The 22,186-nt window shown below is 57.9% G+C and overlaps 3 protein-coding genes across 3 annotated transcripts; 2 read left to right on the top strand and 1 right to left on the bottom strand.

Annotated features, from left to right (window-relative positions):
• Positions 1-12,857: 12,857 nt before the first annotated feature.
• Positions 12,858-16,881, top strand: BJ171DRAFT_616427 (uncharacterized protein; the record flags this gene model as incomplete). The annotated part of the gene is made up of 8 exons (XM_053115353.1): positions 12,858-12,903; positions 13,108-13,363; positions 13,394-13,429; positions 13,553-14,006; positions 14,145-14,372; positions 14,922-15,117; positions 15,439-15,541; positions 15,828-16,881. 8 exons carry the CDS (start codon positions 12,858-12,860, stop codon positions 16,879-16,881), a joined length of 2,373 nt encoding a protein of 790 aa, XP_052961610.1.
• Positions 16,882-17,362: 481 nt separating this feature from the next.
• Positions 17,363-19,078, bottom strand: BJ171DRAFT_606837 (uncharacterized protein). Its single transcript, XM_053115226.1, has 3 exons — positions 18,725-19,078; positions 18,357-18,525; positions 17,363-18,194 (listed from the first exon to the last, which is right to left on the bottom strand). Exons 1-3 carry the CDS (start codon positions 18,864-18,866, stop codon positions 17,549-17,551), a joined length of 957 nt encoding a protein of 318 aa, XP_052961611.1. The 5' UTR covers positions 18,867-19,078; the 3' UTR covers positions 17,363-17,548.
• Positions 19,079-19,955: 877 nt separating this feature from the next.
• Positions 19,956-21,949, top strand: BJ171DRAFT_543282 (uncharacterized protein). The gene is made up of 3 exons (XM_053112983.1): positions 19,956-20,067; positions 20,181-20,291; positions 20,477-21,949. Exons 1-3 carry the CDS (start codon positions 19,975-19,977, stop codon positions 21,617-21,619), a joined length of 1,347 nt encoding a protein of 448 aa, XP_052961612.1. The 5' UTR covers positions 19,956-19,974; the 3' UTR covers positions 21,620-21,949.
• The last annotated feature ends 237 nt before the right edge of the window (positions 21,950-22,186 follow it).

The following is a 22,186-nucleotide window of genomic DNA, read 5'->3' on the forward strand; positions in this document are numbered from 1 at the left end:
TGCCCACAATCCATTGCATGTCCCCTCTGCCACCACGATCCATTTTATGGCGTGCTATCGCTCGTTGCTGGAGGGCTGTATTGGCTGGTTTCCTGCTCTGGTGCTCGCCTCGCCATCAGCTGGCTGCATTTGCAGTGTTGAATGCTTCGACAAATTGATTCGTTTGGGCCTCCAGCTGCCGAATGAATGTGACATTGATGTGCCCGGCTGGCCAGAAAGCCTGGATGGCGTCTTCCGTAAGTGCCTCGGGACTGGCCAGGACAGTCGGGATGTCACTCGCCAGCGACGATGGCGGTGGCTCGTAGCTGACACACATTTGGTTGTAGCTGTCCATGGCGTCCGATACCTTGACTCCAAATATCGTCAAGGGATCCTGAAGCGTCGCTTGAGCGCCGGTAGGAGTATGCCCGCCGTAGTTGAATACATTCGACGTGTTGACTTGCTGCCAGTTGTTCCATAGTCGATCGATGTTTCTGTGTTCGGGACAAAGGGTTCGCATCGATACAGGATGGAGTGAGCACGATGCAATGCGGCAGGGCGCTGTATGCCCCAAGCCGGCACCACCCATGCAGAAGGCACAAAGCCATCACCATCACCATCGCCGGTTGTCCAGCGGTGGCCACCAATAGCCCCATCGCAAACATCCCCAGCAGTTGTGCTTACGAGTGGTGCAGGAAGAAGATTGGGTCGTTTGGGGAGTAGCGCGGATTTGTAAAGTCTCCGTTGAGCCCACCGGCATTGACTGTCCCCAGGCGAGATTCCATTCAGCAATAGATAGCTTTAACATCAATGCTCCTTGTCGGACGTTCATCGCCCTTAAATACCCCCCGCTCGAGTGCTGTCGACGATTCAAGCTAGATCGGAGCCTTCTGCTTGTCCACTCCAGACAAACCATCGCCATCAAGGGACAACTTACCATGCGGATATCCATGGAAGGCTTCCAGCGACGGTGCAAACTGGGCAAAGGAGGTGACGTTGTCGAGCTGGTCGATCACATTCTGAGGAGTGAAGGCGCTGATGGTTGTCGCTGTCGTCCATTGGCGCTTGATGCACTGCCCAGCAAGCTGTGTGGGATACATCTTGACCCAGGCTGCAGATGGCATGGCCATGTGAGTGAATGACTCGGTCGGTGGGCTGGAGAAGCTGCAGCGACGAGATATATATGCCTCGTTCTCCAGCTCACACCACACCATGAAGCGCTCGTCCATGCCGCACAGGAAGCAGCTCATGGTGGCGGTCCGTTTGACGGCTACCCGAGTCGACTCATAGAGGAGCGGCTGAGACATACATGCAGCGATTCCGTCTTGAAGGCAGTTGTTGCCAATGTAGGTGTGTGTGCCCCAGTATGGCCCCCAGATCGAGGACAGCTGTGGCGACTGCGAAACCTTGAGATTACTCCAGTCCCAGTACGGCAGCGTGATGTTGCTGTTGATCCGCTGTAGATGTTCTTCGTAAATCTTGATGTATACTCGGTGCCAGGGCAAGAATGCAGCCTGCGGCGTGCAGATAAGCGTCGGAAATCAATATTGATTGCTGCAAGTTCTTGGTCAATCGCACCGTTTTCCACAGAGCGATACAGCTTTGGTGTGCCAGCCGCACTCCCAGGCAGCATGTCGCTTGGGCCAGCTCATAGAGCAGCAACTAGAGACCCCTGATACTGACCACCCCGTGTGCGTTCATGGCATCGGTGTAGTGGATGTTGACAAAGTCATCAAAGGTGAAGGTGTTGCCTGGAACCTTGGGGCCCTTCTTGAGTTGGTTGACAGCATTTGCAAACTGACTTTGCTCGGCATCCGACAAAGCGTCCCAACTCCGCCGCACACTGATTTTGGTGCATGTTGGCGACGGCGAGGATGACGTTGATGACACTGCAGGCACAGATGTTGATGCTGTGGGGTACAGAGGCAGGGAAGACTGGGTCACCGGAGCTGTGCTCGCTGGTGAGCTTGAAATCGGAGCCACATACACCGGATTTGGAGCCGAGCTGCCTGGGGGACTCGCGGATGCCGACGGATTGACGGCGGCAAAGCTCGAGGCGGATGCCTTCTGTGCTTCAACGGCCCGCCAGATGCCAATTGCAACACCTGCGGCGACGATGAGAACAATGACTGGAATGATTACTCTTCGCTGGACCATCTGTGAGTGCCGGTCGTGTTTGTTGAGGCTCAAGGACTGGTTTGCTGAGCAGGGTTCGTGCGGCTCTGAGGCGAGAGGCGGAGACTGTGGGCTCGAGTTGGGATGCGAGTAGACGCTTGCCAGTCGGTCACGGCACAGCTCTTATACATCTCTCCAGAGGGGCAGCAGCAGCGGCGGCAGCAATCGGAGCGATGGACTTTTCGAGGACCAAGTGCTGAGTTTCAGGACTGATCGGTCAGACGACGCGTTCGAGTGGAGCCCAAGTCGGGCTCAAGGTTTGCTGATCGCGGGAGCGACATTCGGTCGGTCCTCGTTCGATCATTTGTTTACGGCGCTCCTCTCGACCAGGGGCATGCTCATTGGACTCGGCCACTGTGAATGAGCAGATCGGATGCTCAGAGTTTCGTGCCGGTCGGGTCCGACCAAGACGGCATCAGAATCCTCCTTGGTGACATTCGACCGGCGCCACGCTCGACCAGTCACGGACGCAACTGTGGCTGGATCCATATGCCGAGCGAGACGAACACCCAGCATAATTCTCTCGGCCGGGCATGGAACATCGTGCAGATAGGCAACTCTCGGGCTGTCGATTCCGCCAAGACACTTTGGACAAAGTTGGATTGCTCCGAGGCCCGCGATATAGCTCAGGGCGAGGCCGCGGGTGGGACTTTTGAGAGCTGTGGCTCCGACATCTCGGTGCTCAGAGTCTCTGCTGGTACGCACGGTTTGCTGATGTGTCGTAGCACGGATTCGAAGCGACGGCAGCACACCGGCCGATGGAACCGACTCGCTGGAACGAGCGACCGGGCAACATCGAGACGAGAACAGGGCTCGAGTCGCGAGCGAGCGGCACCGGCACCGCGACGTTGCGTGGCTGCATGTCAGTGCCCGCAGAGCAGCCGCTGGTGATGCTGGTGATGCTGGCGATGCTCGCACACCGTGTCAAGGCTCGCACTGCAGGTCACACTCAGGGCAGATCCTGGGTCACGCTGACAAGGCCGTGTGCCAGGAAGGTCGGTCGCGTGGACAGTATCGCGAGGCACAGCCCCTGTTGTTGTTGTGGAGCGAGGGGCCAGCGAGGGGCCAGCGAGAGCCAGGCGAGGACGGCCCCTGTTGTGGCAGCCCACAGATGCTGTGTGCAGTGCGCTCCTGCGGCTCCTCGCCCTGGTCTCGCCGACTCAAAGTCCAGTCTGGTCTGCTTTTGGTCCGGCTTGCCTGCCTTCTCGGCGTTGCTCTCGCTTCCCCATCCAACCGGGCCGGTGAGTCGAATTCTATTCCATTGGGTGTTGTCCGGCAGAGATCGCCGACGGGGCTGATGCCACCTCCCGCATTGATGGCCCGAGCAGTCTCGGGTTCGCTGCCGTCTGCCTCTCCGTTTGTCCCCACCCTTTGTTTTGTTGGATCCTCGCGGTCTCGGCTTCAGTTCCGGCTCCAGCCTTGGCCTCAGTTACGGCTTTGGTTTGCAGGCTTCGGCTGTCCGCCCGTTCGCCCCTGCAAATCTGATTGTCCGTCGCCGTGTGCATCCAAGAGCAGCCGCGTGTATCCTTGGCATCGCATCCTTCTCGTGCAGCCACTGACCAATGCGTCGTCTCGGTCTCGTTCTCCCGCGATTCATCTGTGTTTGCAGATCCTGCTTGCAACCCAGACGGATCTCGTTCCACCGCACCATTCCCAGAATCGCTGCGGCTCCCACCACTCGCTGTCGGCGCCTTGCTCTCCGTCTCCTTTATCGTTTTTCCTCCACGCATGTCTCTCTTTTCCACCGGCGCCGAGCTCCCAGAGCAGGAGCGCCTGGAGTTTGTCCATGCACCGCACGCCTTCGAATCGGACCCTCGCCCGTTTCTGGCCTCACCCGATTCGCCCTTGACCGAATCTGTCGAATCGGGTAACGACGCCCTTTCCACGTCCCGGTACTCCCTGGCCAACCTGGTCCAGGCCTCGTCCTTTCTGAATGGCTCCTTCCGAGACGACCCCTGGCATCGAGCCTCGGACGAGCTGGGTCTCTCGTCTCCATCGTATTTTGCACGGAAACGCCTGGCTGGCCTGTCTTCGCCCTCGCCCAAGACTTCGACAAACCGCCAGGCCTCGCTGTCGCTTCCCTGGTCGCCGCAGCTCCCCTGGGCCGGCTCATCGCAAGGTGGTCGCTCGGCCGACAACATCGATTCATACGATCCCGTCAGCTCCTTTACGGCCCAGGCGCCTTCCGAGCTCGCTCCATGGCAGCGCAAGTCTTCCGTGTCGCTGGCCTTGCCCAACTATGGGCCCGTCTCCCCGCCCTCCTGCGACGGCAACGGCAACGGCAACGGCAATGGCAATGGCAATGGCAATGGCATTCCCATTCCCGTGCCCAACAATCTGCAGGCCCGTCGCCCGGCCATGGCCTTCACCGCTCCCAACGCCCCCGCCGCCCCGAACATGTTCTACTCGAATTCGCGCGTCTGGGTTGCGCACTTTCGTCGCAGCCTGCCTCCGTATCTGCGCTACTTGTCGGAAACCCTGGCTCATCTGATGTGCTCGGGCACGCCGAGTCCAAGATCGTCCCACAGTTCCCATACCCAGCCGTCTCCTCCCGACCCTGCCCCGATATATGGCCTTCCAGACGAACCTCAGTCGATGCCAAAAACTGCTCGGGATATTCTGTCCGACACCAGCTTGTTCGATCCCATCAACGTCATCTCGGGCCTCTCGAGTCCCGCGAGTGGCGCTCGATCGGCTAACGATCCAAGAAGCCGCAGCGTTTCGATCGCCGCAGATGCTGCCCTTGTGTCGATGATGGCGGCAGTCGAGCCCGTCGATTTCACCATCCCACCGGCACTCATCACCATCTTCATCGCCTGTCTGCTCTACTCCACCGCCGTTCCCACGAACGTTGCGCTCCTGGCCGTGTATTATGTGCGGAAGCTGCGGAGCATCTGCGACAGCCGCGAGTTCATTTCCGGATGCGAATTTCGTCTGTTTCTGTAAGTCCCCCTCCCCTCCTCCTCCCCCTCCCACACATCAGCCCGGGAATGCTCGCATATTGGATGTGCTCTGATGGCTTTCCTGCTGCCCAATCTGCCGAAAAGCGTCTCGGCCACTGACAGTCAGTTTGCACAATGTTGACCTCCAGAGTCGGCTTGATCTTGGCCAAGAAGTATCTCGACGACAGCGAGTACATGCGGAACTTTCGCTGGGCCAAGCTTATTGGGCTGAGTGTCGTCCTGGTGAATGTAAGTCGGGCCTGTGACGTTGGCGCGCTGTTTTCTGCGAGTCCAGGCGTCTTCACTGTGACGATGCCGATGGGGCGACGGAGCGGAGGCTGTTTCGCCGGCGGACTGGGAAGCATCAAAGTTGATCCACCCACTGCTTGGACAAAGATACCCTTTGTCTGTGCCAGAGTATATGCGGCTCTAACGCAGCTGCCCTGTCTGTTGCTAGAATATGGAGCGAGAGTTTCTCGCGACCCTGGCCTACGATCTCGGAATCAGCTTCGTCGACGGCGCTGTCTTGAACTGGAAGAGTCTCTCGGACGAGTTTGAGGCTGTTGCCAAACAAATCACTCCCAACGGAAACTCCAAGAAATGGCTTGAGGAGTGGCAAACCTATGCCAACGAACACCGCCGGCCAATCCGTCCAAAGACCAAGGATGATGCTGACAGCCTCGAGGATATGCTCAGCCTCTCGGATGCTGACGAGCCCGAGCCGGAGCAGCGCAAGTCGCGAGCCGATCTACTGATGGACGAGCGGAAGCTGTCTCTGCGCCACCTGAGTTCATCCCGAAATCGCCGTCGACACCACAGTGTCTCGACCGACGGCGGAGACGAGCACGCGCAGAACTCGGCCGACAGTCTCTCTGGGGCGCGACTGCTATCCACAAGCACCAGCAGGGTTGCTCCCATCCCGATTCCAACCTCGGGTCTCGGCACCAGCTACACTGCCAATGCCGGCGGCATAGGCTCCTTTGGAAGCTACACTGGATCGGTCTCGTATTCGTACCAGCAGCCCGAGGAGCGGCGAGTCCGGCTGCAAAAGGGCACGCCATCAAACGTGTCTATCACCACTCTGGCGAGTTCGCTCCGGAAGCCCTCGAGCACACTGTCGATTCGACTCCAAGACTATTCCGAGTCGACCTGAGTCGTGCACCAACCAGGCTCAGGCTCAGGCTTCACGGTAACTGCCCAGTTCACACCGTCACCTTCCCCCTCCCCAAGTCGCCGTCAAGCGTCTGGCTGCCGTCTTTTACGCTCTTTCGATCTGTGAGCCAGCAGAGACACTCCGCTGTGCCACCCTAATCTTTCCGTACCGCAAAACTATTCCCCTATTTATATGTGCCTCCCGCTTAATCTGGACGGCTACCACATGCTCTGTCCTGATTGGCTGTTGTTGTTGTCTGTCGAGTTGCCTGTCCGGCAGATTTGGTCATCTTGAATTATGCCTGCAATCATACCCATCATATTCTGTTGTATCGGCAACACCGCCAACCCCATCAGCACCCTAAAGCCGCCTGCGAATAGTGCTTTTAGGCACCGATTGCCGCCTTTGAACGGTCTGCTCGCAGTTTAATTCCTCCTGGATCTTCTGCACCCGAGCAGCCAATATTGCACCCGTCTCCCCTCCTCATCGCCGATCCTGCTCATTTCCGGCTGGAGACACTGTATGACCGTGGACACCACCACCACCACCACCACCACCACTGCTCCATAGTCGCTTGGATTCTGATGTTCCCCTCCTGTATGTACTATTGTCTGGGCATTTTCTAAATGTATTCAGTCGCTGCCGTCGTCAATACATCTGTCGCCACACAGAGATTGTGGTGTAGGCGAGTGCTGGGTCGTGGCGATCATTCTGGAATGCCCATGTTGCTGTTGCTGTTGCTGTTGCTGTTGCTGTTGCTGTTGCCGTGGTGCCCGGTGCCGGTAGCAACGACTCTCGGTATCGTCATCGTTGTTCCGGACGTATTTGCTCTAGACCAGTGTATTGGCAGGAGGATTCACGAGCAGTGAGGTAATCGGCTTGCCGGTGATCCAGCTCGTGGGTGGCTGGCCTGGACGAGGAGCAAACCAGTAATACCACCAATGCGATGTTGGCACCGACACGGGCGGGCGAGTCTGCACGGCCACTCCGATAGCAGCCAGGATGCCAACCATCGACACGAATGCCCAGATGGCCCCTGGGTAGAATTGAGGCGACGGAAGCGGGCCCATCATGGCCATGCCCAGCAGCTCCAGGAATCCCGTTCGGGCAAAGACGTCCACTCCAACCGCAACCAGGAGCGAGCCCACAAAGGCGGAGCCACAGGCGACAATCAGTCGCTCGACCCAGAACATGACCACGATGCCAAGCATCGAGATCAAAAGCGTGTAGATGATGTGGCTGGTGTGGTCAAGGATGGAGCCGACTCCGAGGATGAGGATATACTGGGCGAGGGCATACCCCGTCACCAGGCCGATCATGATGGTCCCAAAGGTCACATAGCGCATGAAGACCATGGCCCCCAGGAACCCTGCCAAATCGCATAGGATGATGTAGGCCCAGTCGCCGTTGGGCCCGAAGCTGAGGCGTTCCGAAATCGCATGGAGGATATGGAAGACGATGAGTCCTGGTTGGGCAGTGGAGGAAGAGAGAAAGGAAGGGACGGATGAGAGAAAGAGTGAAGGAGGAAGAGTAATGCGTGGCCATGAGTCAGTGTCGTGTCGTTCTCAGAGGCCTTTGGCGTGTGCTGGGGTGGACGCATTTGCCTGCAATGCATCCAAAGGCTTTGAGTATGGGAACCGCCACATGCCTCCGAAAAGGCTTCCGGCCACGAACAGCGTTGGGTTGTTGGATCTCAGGCCCCAAAAGCAGAAGGTAATGCCGGCAATCAGGAACAGAATCGATTCGATTGCCAGGGCAGCTGTCAGCGGACGGGTCGCTTCAGGGAAAACGCAGAGACAAGGACGGTGTGGAGCTTGAGCGGTCAGAGTCTACGGCACTAACAATGACGCAGTCCAACCATTCGCAGCGATTCTTGGAAGGACTCGACGGCGTCCATGTATCAGCATGAGGGGCGACAGCAGAGGCATCTCTGGAGGGGTGCAGCCAACCAGCCAGCCGCGTCGCGTTCTGATGCAAGGGGCTGCCAGCCGGACTGCCAGGGTCGGGAGAGCCACGGCGACAGCACCCCTGGATTGCAGCCCAGGCCCGAGCTCGCTATTCCAGGCAAGCAGCGGGCCGGTGAAGTGAGAGGTGAGGGAGGATGGATGGGTGGAGAGAGGCTCGCGGACTTACAGAATACGTAGACCGTCACGGACACAGCAGACAAGCCCCAAGGATTGCTCATGCCGCCTGAGACGATATCTGGATTGCCGTCCGTCGAGTTGGTGATAGCGTCCCGGACGGCAAAGGCGGGGAGCGCATTCTTGGAGGACCTGCGAAGCGCGGCCGAGGTCGCGGGAAAGGCGCTGGCTGTGGTCGAGAGAAGGGCAACCAAGACAATGATGAGGAATGCACTCGCTCGAGAGCCGTTCATTCTTTGGTCCCTTTCCGCGGCGCGATATGGGCTTTCTCCTGTCACGGAGGGGGAAGGCGTGGGATATATCGCAGCGTCGATGCAGTGTTCGGCGCTCTCTCGCGCCGAGCGAGACAGGCAGAGATATGGCTCCCGCCTTGCCCCCCTCGGTGGGTCGGCTGATCCACCGCAGCGGGAGGAGTAGCGGCTCAAACCTCGACGATGTGCGCTCTGGTGCATATGGGTCGGACAAATGTTCGGTGATAGTTTTTCTTTTGATATTCAGGAGCAAGCATGGCAAGATGACGATAACCGAATGACACTTGTGAGGGTTATGCCATCTTAGGCAAGCAGCGAGAGAAGAGTCCGCCACAGATTCGCGAGCAGGGGGTTATGGCTTCTGCTACTCTCGACAAGCAGGGAAGCACAACTCTTGGAGTGGATTCGCTCTGGGATTCCAACGCTGAGGGATGGGTCTCCAATAGCGACGGACGGCTTCAAGGGGCCGGCCGAAAGCATCAGGCGTACGGGGGAGGAGGGGGGTTGGGGGTGTGTGGTCGCCAGTCGGAAGGAGGGGGACGGATATAGTCATCGTCGTCCCAGGCTGGAGGGGCGTCGATGTAGACGCCGTCGGGCGAGCCGAGGCCAACTCGGTGGACCGTGACCGGGCGGATGACCTCATAGTCTCGATCGGCGATGAGTTGGGCTCGCACGAGATACTCGGTCAGACCCGGAATCGTGGCAGGCAGATGGCCCGGGAGCTTGAAAAAGAAGCGGAACGAGTTGGGTCCACGGGGAAGCCCAGTGCCAGTCCAGACCTCCCGCGAGTCCAGATACGAGTCGGAGAACTCGGAGACTTCGGTCAGAGCACCGAGCGAATGAGACGAGCCCTTGGCGATGAAGGATTCTCCATCGGCGGCGAGACGATGGACGCCTTGGAGAACAACAATCAGACGCTTGGCCAACGGAAGGGACTCGAAGGCATCGAGGGTGATGGACCCACAGAGGTCAGTGCCGGCACAAGAGTCTTCGTCGCCGTTGAAGGTGGGCTCCTCATCGAGCTCGATGGTGAATTTTGAGATGAAAGTGGGGAGCGGGGTGGGCTGGCGCTTGGCAAGATCCCAAGCGTATGGAATGGGATAATCCGAGGAGGACGAGGCACCGGTGGCGACGAGAGGATGGCTGGACGACATTGAGTGGGCTGATCCGAGGCAGGAAGGGTCGACTCGAGAGAAGGACAGACGGGCGGACGGAGACGGAGATGGAGATGGAGATGGAGATGGAGATGGAGATGGAGATGGAGACGAAGGCCAGTGTTGGGGCAAAGCCGGGGGCGATGAGGTGACCAATGGCTGCACAGTGTGTGTGTGTGGTGTCCTGGTCTCGCTTGGGTCTCGCTTAGGTCTCGCTTGGGTCTCGGCAATGGGAGTGGCAGTGTCGATGGCTTTCAGGAAACGGCAAACCCAATGGACAGAGTCGATGGACAGAGTCGATGGACAGAGTCGATGGACAGGGTTGATGGTCCCATCGAGTCATCTGCAGGCAGCATCTGCGAGTATCATCTGCGAGTGTCATCTGCGAGTGTCATCTGCGAGTATCATCCTCCGCGACTGCGATTTACTCGACTGCGGTCCCCTCCACTGGTCACCCGACGCAGCCGGACGGCACACCGAGGCAAGCCCCGGCCCAGAACAGACCCGAACAGACCCGAACAGGACCAGCCCGGCCAGAACAGGTCTGCCCAGACGGCATCCACCTGGGTTTCCTCGCTGCGGCTGCCTCGCTGCGGCTGCCTCGCCAAGGGTGGCGACGATCCACGTGTAGCCAATTCCAGCCAATGGCAGCCGGCGAGCGGTTTGTGCCGGAAGTGGTCCCGAACTGCTTCCAAAGTGGTCTGTCACAGGTCCGTCCGCAGGCTTGTTCCCCCTTGTCTGGTGCGCCACGCGCCGTCGCCACTGGCCCTCGTGGCATGACCAACCACAGCGCCGCCGACCAACAGTCGCCATGTCTGCAAAAAAAAATGAGGGGGGTGGATGCATCGCGAGCGGCTCTGACCCGGCCTGGCATGGCCGGCTGGAGACAGGGATATAAATAGACTCCCTCCCTGGCTCGTCTCTCGGCCTCCATCGACACCGCCTCGACACCACCTCGACTCGAAAGCATCACCGCCCACAGTGTGCAATCCAGTCTGCAATCTGCAATCTGCAATCTATCACCACCAACACCAGCACCAACACCAGCACCAGCACCAGCACCAGCACCAGCACCAGCACCAGCACCAGCACCAGCACCAGCACCAGCACCAGCACCACAGTCTGTCCTCAAAATGGCCGCCAGCAACCTCGTTCTCATCCCCATCGACTCGATCTCTGAGCTCTCGCGAACCGTCATCCTCCACGCACTCAAGCACAGCGTGGTGGCCACCGACAATGTCGAGATTCTCCATATCATCAAGCCGTCGCTGTGTAAGTTGCGGGTCCCGGCGGTGCATGGAGTGTTGGTGCTGTGTGTGGCTTGTTGTTCTGTCGATCAGCGAGTCAGTCGGCCAGCCAGTCAGTCAGTCATCTAGTCAGTCATCTAGTCAGTCATCTAGTCAGTCATCTAGTCAGTCATCTAGTCAGTCGGCCAGTCAGTCGGCCACCCGGCCAGTCCTTCAGTCGCACTCACATCCTTCGCATGTCCCGACGCTGCCCCGTTCCTCTGTGCTTCCGCTCGTTTCTGCTTGCCTCCAGTCTCTGCCATGCAATGTGCATACGAACACCGCGAGATCGTCGAGGTCACCCAGCGCCTCACCAAGTTTGTCCAGGAGATTGTCCAAGCAAGCGGCGTCGCAAACAAGGTCTCGCTCAACGTGATCCATGGAGAGGCCAAGGGCCACATCATGATGGAGATCAGCGACCGCGCTCCGCGACTGGTTGTCATGGGTGCCCACCCACATGGCCCCCTCGCTGGCACTGGTGAGTTGGTGTGTGGTGTCTGTCTGTCTTTGCGGTGTGCCATGCTGCTGCGGTGCAGTGTGGCCTGTTGATGCGGTGCAGTGTGGTTTCTCTCGATCGGCGACTCCAGGATCGCATCAGAGCAATGCCGAGACTGGCCAATGTCGGCCACCCACTCCCACATCCACCCACAACCACTCCCACAACCACCCACTCACTGTGTCTGCTTCCATTGCCCGCACATCCCAACCGCCACCCCAACCACCCGTCTCGTCTCCCACAATCTGCAGGCAGCATCACCGGATATGTCTCACAGCGATCCCCGTGTCCCGTGCTGGTTCTGCCTCACTCCATCGCCAAGACTGCCGTCCCGATGGAAGGCAGCAGCAGCAGCATCCCGATTGCTGCCTGAGCGAGCACCGTCCCCGCACCGTCTCCAGCACCTTCTCCACCACCGTCTGCAACTGCGTGACCCAGTCTCTCTTGTCTCGCTGCTGCACTCTGTCCCGTCTGGCCTCGTTGCTGCGCCTCGTTCTCTCCCAGCCGCAACCCGTCGCCCACCTGCTCCCTCCGCTTCCTGCGTGCGCCTCTATATCCCCGCTATGTTCCCGCTATGTTCCCGCTATATCCCCGCTATGCTCCATCATGTTCTCGATGTTTCATGCGTGTTTGTTCTCCTTATTTATTGGCCGGCGTTGGTCCTGGATCTGTCGCCTCTGGCGGCGATGCGATCCCGACCCCGCTGTTCCCGGCCTCCTGTGCGATGCCATTGTCATTGATTGCCATGGGCTGTCTCTGCCGTCCCTGTCCCTCTGCCATTGGCTCGATCTGCTTGAATACACACATTCGCAACCAACCTCGTCTTCTGGCGATACTCGTAAAGTATCGATCGGGTTGAATTGTTCCCCGCCTGAAACATCGTGGCCATGGGGCGCCGGTGCCATTGGACTCCCGAACAACCATGCCAGATCGGAGCCAGACGGTCGTGGACACAAATCGACTATTGTTCATCGATATAATAGGGCATGGACGGTCAGAGGTGACATCATCGATGCATATAGTTCGTCCAATCGACGAGTGAATGCGGTCGAGATGGATTGGGTGTCCATCTTCGGCAGGGACGGATTTTGAACCGCACGATACCCTGCCTGGAGAGCACGTTTCTCCACTCGCTATCCGTTGGCAAATCTGCCACCTTCCAATGGTCGAAATGAGTATATATATGCTGCAGCGGGCTTGCCGGTCACTTGCACCAGCGATTCCCACGCATTATTCGACGTCGCCAGGGCTGTTGTTATCATCAAGCTGAATTTGAACCCATGTCGAAACTTGCTTGGCTCTTACTAGCTGCGCTTGTTTGGGCTGGTATGGCCGTCGCTATCGAGCAGATCGCCTGTCCTGTGGACAGGGTTAATACAGAAGTATATGTTTTGGACATGGGGATGCGGCTCCGTTTGCGATGCTGACGCCCTTGCTACTTTCTATCACTCTTTGGCTGGATCTGCCATCGCAATCGCTATCGCGCTCGATTATGATATCGACGCTTCTCCTGCTTCCGGCCCATACAAGGCATTATCGATGCAAACGTCCTCAGCTCGGGTGGGGCAACGTTCCCGTCGGTGGTGTACCAGAACTGGACGACCCAGTTCTCGTACAATGGAACGGCGATGATCTACTCCCCAACTTCATCCGGTATCGGAGTCCAGTCGCTGATTTCCGACCCAACATTTGCCTTTGCCGGATCGGACACCATCCCAACGCATGCTGGAACGTACGGACCAAACACCACTTCCTCGGGACTGGTTGGCATTCCGTCCGTGGTTGGGTGAGTTCCTTGGCAGCTGTTGGATCTTAGGATGAACGCAGATGAATGCTCGCCGCCAGGTTCGAGGTGTGTATCCATGCATAATCTGTTGGTAGCTATCTGATCCTCCATGATATCTATTTTCCGCGCCGCTTTCGGCCCTCGACAATACAGAGCAATCGCAGTGGCCTACAACTTGGGCAATTCCAGCTATCCAAGCATGGTGCTTTCGAGACAGAATATGGTCGACATCTTCAGCGGCTCGCTCAGCCGATGGAACGACAGTCGGTTGACTGCTCTGAATCCATGGCTTTCAGCCATCTCAGCCAGCATCCAGGTCGTCATCCACTCGGGGACATCCGGCACAACACGCAACCTCCTCAAGTCGCTCGCTTCCTTCAATAGCTCGTTTGGATCTGTCTCGACAACGTTCCCGCTCACCAATTGGCAGAACGGAGTCGCGACCGGGCCCCAGCCGATCATGTCACCAACCAACATGGCTCTTTGCAGCGTTATCCAAAGCGTACCATTTACAATAGGATATTTGGATGCCTCCGATGCTTTCACTACCATCGAAACCTATGGATCGGCCTTGTCGTTCTCCTTGGCGTCGATCATCAACCGAAGCGGTGTGGTGACCAGTCTGAATATGACCAACATGAATGTAGGGCAGCGAATATAGCGAATTACGTTGTTCCGTGAGCGCTGAGCATCTGAGCCACTCGCTTGCGACAAGATCATCGGTTTCTCTGACCATTCCACTACTTCTGCTATGCTATTTGGCTGTGTGCTTTGCTTCTAGCTCGAGGTTGACAATATTGCGGTGCCTTCTGGACTCAACATGTACACCAACGACATTGAGCGCTATTTGGACTCGGTGCTGATCGACTCGAGCCGCTCGGGTGCTTATCCGCTCATGGCCGCAAGCTATTACATTGTACGCACCAACCTGTACACCGCTCTTACTCAAGATCAAGTGCGATTCACTCTCAACTACCTGTGGTGGACACTCTCCAACAGCTCCGCAATTGTGAGTGCCCCGGTTGCTTGTGATTTTCGTAGCTGTTCGAAGGCTGGATGGTGATATCGCGACCCGAACACTCGGCTTTCTTGACTGCTGGTCTGCTGGTCTGCTGGTCTGCTGGTCTGCTGGTCTGCTGGTCTGCTGGTCTGCTGCCAGCACTACCAATTTGATGCCTGTCATTCAGTGACACTTGATATGAGGCGAATATCTGAAAATACTGGAAGGACAATGTGCTCTGTCGAAACCGCGACGGTAACCTCGGCTGCACGTACCCTCTCTCACCGTCTTTGTTGTCTCTAGGCTACCTGTGTCGACAACTTGTTCCTACCACTGCCCCCAAGCTTGCGACATTACTCGTTTTCGGTTCTGCAAACGCTTTCGTACAATGGTCTGCCGCTCTACTCCAACACATCGGCCTGCAATCCTTCCTTTGACGGACTTTTGCTTACCAAGCTTGATTCGTGCAGCCACGGCGTTTGTTTATTTGGGCCCTTCATGGATCCCAGTATCAACGCATGTGTGTGCTCGGTCGGATACCTCAACGTTAACTCCCAGGATTGCTCCGAGGTTGCCGCACCACTGCAGATCGAGCCTGGCAGCAGAATGGCCGTCCGGATGATGGCACTCTCTGCCATTGTGCTACTGATGGCGGCAAATGCTGCGATTCTGCTCGGCATACTATGGTATCGACACCATGAAATCATCAAGAGCATCAGCTGGATGTGCTGTACAGTGATCATGGTTGGCTGCTGTAAGTTTGTGTGTCCAGCTTGCGCAGTGCTTACTTGATGGCCGACAGTTGCATGGTCGCTCGGCTCTCATCTGTGATATTTTCGATGGGACGATCTGCTGAAGGAGCTTCGTTTTGAGATTATGAGCGGCGCTGCTGGCAGAGGAGGTCGCCAGTTGCGGAGATTGCCAGTCGTGGAGCTATGTCCTTGACAGAGATACTGGGTCATGCACCATCGGTGCCGCCACGGACCGAGCCGCTACCGGAAGATCGCAGCTCGTTCACACCGATATCCAACTATTATCGTCATTAATGGGCTCCACCTTTCGGCCTTGTCTCAAGTTGGTGGCCAGTTCGCGGCGCTCATGTATCTGCTGGCTCCAACCACAACACTATGCACGACAAGAGTGATGCTTCCGGCAATGAGCTTCACGCTTGTATTCAGGTATGCGCTTCCGAGTTTTGTTTTGTCTGTTTCTTTGATCCCAAGCCTCCAGCCGCCGCTTGTAGTCCTCATGCCCTCGATCCTGTGGCGGACATGGCCCCAATGCTACCCTCATTGGCGAGGATACGATGGACTAGGGAGCGGCTGAGACAATCCAATGATCATGATTTTGTGGGCGCATTCTGTGGATCTCGTCATATGGACCTCATTTAATGTGTCTCATTGCGTGCGCTCTCAGCGTCATTTTCTGGAAGTCGATTCGGCTGGTGTACATATTTGACGCCAGCCAGGGCAGTTCTTTCATACACTCGGACACCACCCTGATCGCACTTGCAATGATTGCTGTCGTGGCACAATTCATCCTGGGCATGATATGGCGACAAGCCAATCGACCGACGGCCGTACTATTGATCGTGGATTCGGAGAGTTTCCTGGACTGTGGATATGTAAACCCGTTCGATGCATACCTGGCTATCATCTATACGTTGGCCGTGCTATTGATCCTGGCGTGCATGATCATGGCCACTCTCACCCGCACGACCCGGAAGAAGCTCAAAGAGTCAAGCGAGACCTGGAGAAGCGTGATCGTTGTTATGGTGGCTCTGCTGCTCGGAACGCTTGTCGTCTACGAGCTGTTGGTGTTGCCCAACTCCCGGACGATCACAATCACTCGCAACGTCGTTGTCGCCGTACTAATGGGACTGGCGTCGTTTGGCGTGCCCGTGGCTCTATATGCCAAGCGACTGGCTTTGATCATGTTGCAGACCACGACCGGCAGCGAATTTGAAGCCGGGTACACCGGAACGGCCGTGCCAGATCTCAAGTTCGAAGCGCCTCAAGACAACATTCAGCTGTCTGAAGTACACACGTTCGATACACGACTGCGGCTGTTGAACTCGACCGGCATCGAGGCCACGCGATATCTTCTCTTTGTCTTCCCAGAGGTTGACCGGCTGGTGATGGCCGACGTCCAGGAGATCTCGGTTCAGGAGCCTGCAATAGTGAAGCTGTCGAGCTGCGACATTGTCAAAGGAGGCCAGATTCGCAAGAGCACCTCCAACTTCTCGAACGAGCCTTTGCCCACGACATCCGCGCAGGTCTCAAGCTCGTTCCTGGTACCGCTCAAGCAGGTGGCGGCGACGGCGACGGCGACGGCGATTCCCAAAGCGACTCTGCTGATCCGCAGTGGGGTATTTTCGTACGAAATCGAGTTTGAAAAGCGGGCACATCTCAATCAGTTTTTTGAGCTCTACGAGCAGGCACGAAGGCGATTTATGTGCCATGTTCACGGCTCGGACAAGGACGGCCGCTCGACCGAATCAAGCAGTCTGAACGAGTGACGGACAGCGGCGTCGCCGGGAACACGATCGGGGAGTGTTGAGGGTGCATTCTTGACAACGAAACCGGGTACATTTTTTCCTTACTTTCACGATTCGGATGTTGTTCCTGGACACCTGTCTATCGGTCCAAAACACGGTGGTTGATTGACCACATCGCGAATGGCGATGGCAGGGGTTGTCCAAGCAACACGGGCGAGGGCAGGCAGACAGGCAGACAGTCTGGTGGCTGCAATCACGAACCATCACGGTGGGTATGGGTTCAGGACAGGCTTCAGGTCTCTCGGTAAGGAGAGGAAAGAGAGAAAGAGGAAATCAAGGCAATACCTGTTTCCCTTGGAAGCAGAAGCATACTCGGTCTGGCCATAATGTTTGATCAGAAGCAGTGCCGCATCCACGCCGATGCGCTGAGGGCCTCGTGCTGCACGATCATGCCCGGGAAGCATCAACTTTGGCACCGCTGCAGGGTAGCGTGCCGCCGATGTGATGAATGAGTATGTATGTATGTATTCAACAGCCAAAAAAATGACCACTGGCCTCAGAATCGGGTGTCTCCTTCCATTTCGCACAGGCATTGATGGCCAGGGCACTCCTCCTTGATAACAGGCGAGTATCTGGGACGCTGCTCGCAGACGCGCTTGTAGCGCCCGGCCACCTCTGGGTATGCCGCTTAAGGGTTGACGTCGTCAATAACCCAGGAGCCCTCCTTTGTGCAGGTGTAAACGGTACGGGTTGGGGGACCGGAGTTGTTCGAAGCGCAGGCCGTGTGGTCGACACGGGTGACCTTGAAGATGATGAGGCAAAAGTTGTCAAAAGCAGCGTTGTGCACACACTGGTCCTCCTCCTCCTTTGTCATCTTGGCTCGGCGCTCCAGAGTCGAGTGGTTGTTGATGGTGGCGTTCTGGAACTTGGCGAGCAAGCTGGGAGACAGTGGCGGGGTCTGTCCGTTGAACTCGCTACCGACAACGTCCAGACGGGTGTATCGGAAACCGGTTCCAAGCGACACGGGCGACGACACCTTGATTTGGTTCTGGTCGCGATAGACGGACCACGACTCGTTGGGATTCGGGGTCCTGACCTCGCCCGAGCTCGGCCAGGTGAAGGAGGCCCGATAGAATGGGGAAATCTTGTGCCACAAGCGAATGCGCTCGGTTTCCCAGAACTCTTCCGGATTGAGGGCCGCCTGCGAGCCCTCGTCGCCGACGATGACCTTTCTGGGAGCCGAGCCGAATCGGCCCGACAGGGTGGAGGCACAGACAATGTAGAGACGGCTGGAGGAGGAGAGGACAAAGGTCTCCTTGGTCTTGGGCATGGACCTGAAGGGGTGGCGATGGAATGGGTGTGAGACGATTGCCTGGCTGGTCTCGCCAGCAGGCGGAAGGACGGTGTATCAAGCCAGCGCAGGGCAAAGTACATCAGGCAACCCGTCTGCGCGCTGGGATACAGGCTACGCCGCCAGCGGCTGGGTCTCGACGTACCAGTAAATCTCGTGGGATTGGCCGGATTTGACGACACTCATGAGCTCGGGGTTGCTGGTTGCGGCCGAGAACACAAGGATGCGGGGATCAGCGGCCAAAAAGTCCTGGAAGACCAGCGGCTGGATCTTTGGGGTGCCATTAGACTTGACCGAGGCAAGTTGGACGACGACTGACGGCACGATCGGCGACGGAGGAGCAGAGTTGTTAGCAGCGTTGTCAGCAGAGCGGTGGGCAAGCAGGACAGACCAAAGCCCTGCAAATTGCCGATGGCGCCTGCGGGAGAGCCGGTGCCAACAGGCCGCGCGAAAGTACCGATTGCGGCCAATAGGAGGGTGGGCAAGGACCCAGCGAAGCCGAGCGTAGCCTACCGGGATCGGGCGGGGTCTGGCTCGAGCTGGAGAACGGATTAACGGTGGATAATCCGGACTGGGCCGCGTTGGGGAAATTGGCCCTGAAGGCCTGCTGCAGGGCGTTGGCCCATGGGACTTGCTGTTGCTGAGCGGCAGCCATTTCAGATGCAGGCAGAGAGTGGATGCAGCGGATGCGACCGAGCAGGCGAGGGGACGGGCGACAGGAGATCGGTTGGGATGCCTCGAGCGGGCCGATGGCGAAAGAAGAGGAAGAGCAACACGGACGAGGGTCGAGAAAGAAAGGAGCTGTTTGGGCGAAGGCCAAGGGGCAAAGGAGGCCGCGCTATTGTGGACTGTGCCGTTGGCGCGGCGTTGTGCACAGGGGAGCACTGTGCTGTTGATGGATGTGAGCTTGATTGTGCACACAGTCGGGGCTGTTGCGGTACCGCCGTGCCCAAAAAAAGACACGCACAGAGCCGCGTCACCGCGCGCCCAGCTATTTCTGTCAGTGCGCAGCAGCCGCGTCTGCCTTTCTGGACCTGTCCAAGACGCGCACAGGCGCACCGTGTGCGCGACCAAAGTGACACAGGCTGTCGAGCCCGCTGCGCACACACGCGCTGTTGTTGTGCCTGTCCCGCATCTGTCCGAGCCGTTCCGGGTCTGTCCGAGTCCTGCCACCGGCAGTGACACAATCCAGCGTCGCCACACACGTCCTGCTGTGTCACTACGACGGCGCCTTGTCTGGGGCACCGCGCCACTGAGACTGCTGTCCGACCACATGTAGGCTGCTGAAGAATTAAGGGAGGCGCAAGGCCCCACACAGCGCAACAGCGACAATGCGACGGTCCGCAACAGCCAACATCACACCAATGAGCATCATCGACAGCGGTCATCATAATCAACATCAGCATCAACATCAACATCAACATCAACATCAACATCAACATCAACATCAACATCAACATCAACATCAACATCAACATCAACATCAACATCAACATCAACATCAGCATCAGCATCAGCATCAGCATCAGCATCAGCATCAGCATCAGCATCAACATCGTAATCAGAACCACATTCCCTGTGTGCGGCTCTCCCCACAAGGAGCAGCGCTCCGTGTGCCCTCTGTTTCACACCGGTCCCACACCGGTCTCACATCGGTCCACGCTCCCCCCCCCGCGCCGTCGCCGTCCTTCGCCGTTTTCCTCGTCCGCATCCCCGTCAGCCCTCTGGCCTTCTTTGCGCATCCATCTTCGCCTGCCTGCGACATGCTCTGGGAGAAAACCGCCGTCCTGGGCACCGTGTCGCTCGTGCTGTCGGCTCAGGCCGCCGCTGCCGCCTCCTTCGGTCTCTCCGTCAACGTATGCTCCGTCGGGTGGCAGCCTTGCCGCCCTGCACTGTCTTGCACCGGTGTCCGTGCCAACTTTCGCTCGCGCCGTCTGCTCACGCCAACCTCCCTGCATTTGACACCCAGACCAACCCTGCGCCCATCGCGCCAAGCGACCCGCTGCAGTTCACTCTGACCTGGTCCACTTCGGGTGCCTTTGATGATGCCACCGCCCGCTCGCTGTCCATCTATCTAGTGGTAGGTCGCCCTGGCCCGCTGGCATTGCTCGCGGCCTCGTTGTCCGCAGCCCAGCGCCGGCACAGATCCTGTCTCGAAGCGAGCATGTTCCCGTCAGCATGTGGCCCTAGCTCGTATTTGCCACCTTACCCATCCTGCCGTCTTGCCCACCAATACCAATGCTTCCCCGGCGACCTTTCTTCCAGAACGCTGCCACAGGCAGCCGCGACTATCTGCTCGTCAGCACCCCGTTCCCAAAGACCATCGTCAATGGAAAGATAACCTACTTCAACCTCAAGACCCACGAGGCCTTTGCTGACGGAAGCTACTTCGTCGAGGCCTGCGATGCTACCGACTGCACGGGCCAGAGCAGCCAATCACCCTCCCCACTCTCTGTTCAGGGATCTGCTTCCCGTGTTGTCAACTTTGCTGCCTTGGCTGGTGCTGGCAACTCCTCGGCCAGTCCGAGCGCTGCTGCAACCTCGGCTGCCCCAGAGACCACCCAGCAGACCAACTCGCCTGCGCCCACAACCCAGGCTTCTCCTTCTGCGTCTCCATCGCCTCCTCCTCCTTCTCCGCCGCCGCCGCCGCCGCCGCCTCCGACCCGAAAGTCGACTGATCAGCCTCAGTCCACCACGACCACTACAACCACTACGGTCACCACCACCACCACTACCACAACCGCAGCAAACCCGCCGCCGGCAACCACAAATCCGGCCCAAAGCACCGTCATCCAAACAAGCCTGAATCCAGTCACCCAGAACACACAGGTCATTCCTGCACCGGCCTCCGTCGTGGCTCCGTCGATCCAGCCGATCGTCGCCAGACCCAACACAGCCACGGTCCCGGTTGCCACCCCAACCGGTACGATCACCGGCACGGCCACAACCACCGATTCCGGAAGCCACACGGGCGTCATCATCGGAATCGTGGTTGCCGCCATCTGCATCCCGATTGTCTTGACTGGATCGGCCTACTTCCTCTACCGCCGACGCTACGCTGAACAGTACAAACAGACCAGAACGCTGTCGGCACAGAACATGGCCTACGTGGGTGACGATATGTATGCTCCATCGCCTTTGCCTCCGCCCCACGGCCTCCCTTCGCCTGCGGGCTCCTACGGCGAGGTTCCCGCCGTTGAGGGCTTGCGCCCAACCTCTCCTCCACTTGGCCGATATCACCGTGTCCGCATTGGCCGCATCCCTCAGCGTCCGGATGAGCTTCCTCTACAGCCTGGCGAAGTTGTTCAAGTCACCGAAACCTACGAGGACGGCTGGGGCATGGGCATCAACGAAGGCGGCCTCATGGGCGTGGTTCCTCTCAACTTTTTGGAGGACCAGCCGCTGTAAACCACATGCGCCATTAATATCGCCCCTCTATTCCGCTATTCGCTAGCCTCCGTGGATGGGCTGTTCCTCTGCTCCCCTGTCCCGAGCGTCGTAGTATCCACCAGGCGCCATTGTCTGCCGCTGGCAGTAGTTTCTATTCTATCCATCGTATGATCCCGTTTTATTCTGCACTGGTATCGATCACTTCCGAGCAGTCGAAGCGAATGTTGTTTCGGCTCTCTCTCTCTTGGGTGCCCTTTTCCCTGGCCACTTCTGCCGTCGCCGCCCATTCATGATTCTCATAGATGCCAAATACAGTTGGTCCAGAAAGCAACGGGACTCTGCTTTTCACTGGCCTGCTGAGCTTCTGTGGATCTGGTGCGATTGTTCCCAGCCTGGCTCGATCCAGCGCATGCGCAGTTGTCCAGTCACGCCGATGTCACCTGTTTCGTCCACGTGGTGCTCCGCACAAGCCTCAGAGTCCAACGGCGGCTTTCTGGACCAGCCAGCACCGTCCTCCTGCTCATCCTGTTGCTGCTGCTGCTGTTGCTGCTGCTGCTGCCGTCACCAAATGAAAGAGGATCTCGC

Source organism: Polychytrium aggregatum (genome assembly GCF_025602895.1).
Source record: "Polychytrium aggregatum strain JEL109 chromosome Unknown BJ171scaffold_154, whole genome shotgun sequence".
NCBI classification, from domain to species: Eukaryota; Fungi; Chytridiomycota; class Chytridiomycetes; order Polychytriales; genus Polychytrium; species Polychytrium aggregatum.

Excerpts from the sequence above, each read along its gene's own strand:
- BJ171DRAFT_543282 (XM_053112983.1), top strand. The coding sequence starts at position 19,975 with ATGCTCTGGGAGAAAACCGCCGTCCTGGGCACCGTGTCGCTCGTGCTG. Across the intron at positions 20,068-20,180 it reads CCTTCGGTCTCTCCGTCAAC|ACCAACCCTGCGCCCATCGC; the intron begins GTATGCTCCGTC and ends TTTGACACCCAG. Across the intron at positions 20,292-20,476 it reads CGCTGTCCATCTATCTAGTG|AACGCTGCCACAGGCAGCCG; the intron begins GTAGGTCGCCCT and ends CCTTTCTTCCAG.
- BJ171DRAFT_606837 (XM_053115226.1), bottom strand. The coding sequence starts at position 18,866 with ATGGCTGCCGCTCAGCAACAGCAAGTCCCATGGGCCAACGCCCTGCAG. Across the intron at positions 18,526-18,724 it reads CCAGACCCCGCCCGATCCCG|TCGTCGTCCAACTTGCCTCG; the intron begins GTAGGCTACGCT and ends TCGTGCCGTCAG. Across the intron at positions 18,195-18,356 it reads CAATCCCACGAGATTTACTG|GTCCATGCCCAAGACCAAGG; the intron begins GTACGTCGAGAC and ends CCACCCCTTCAG.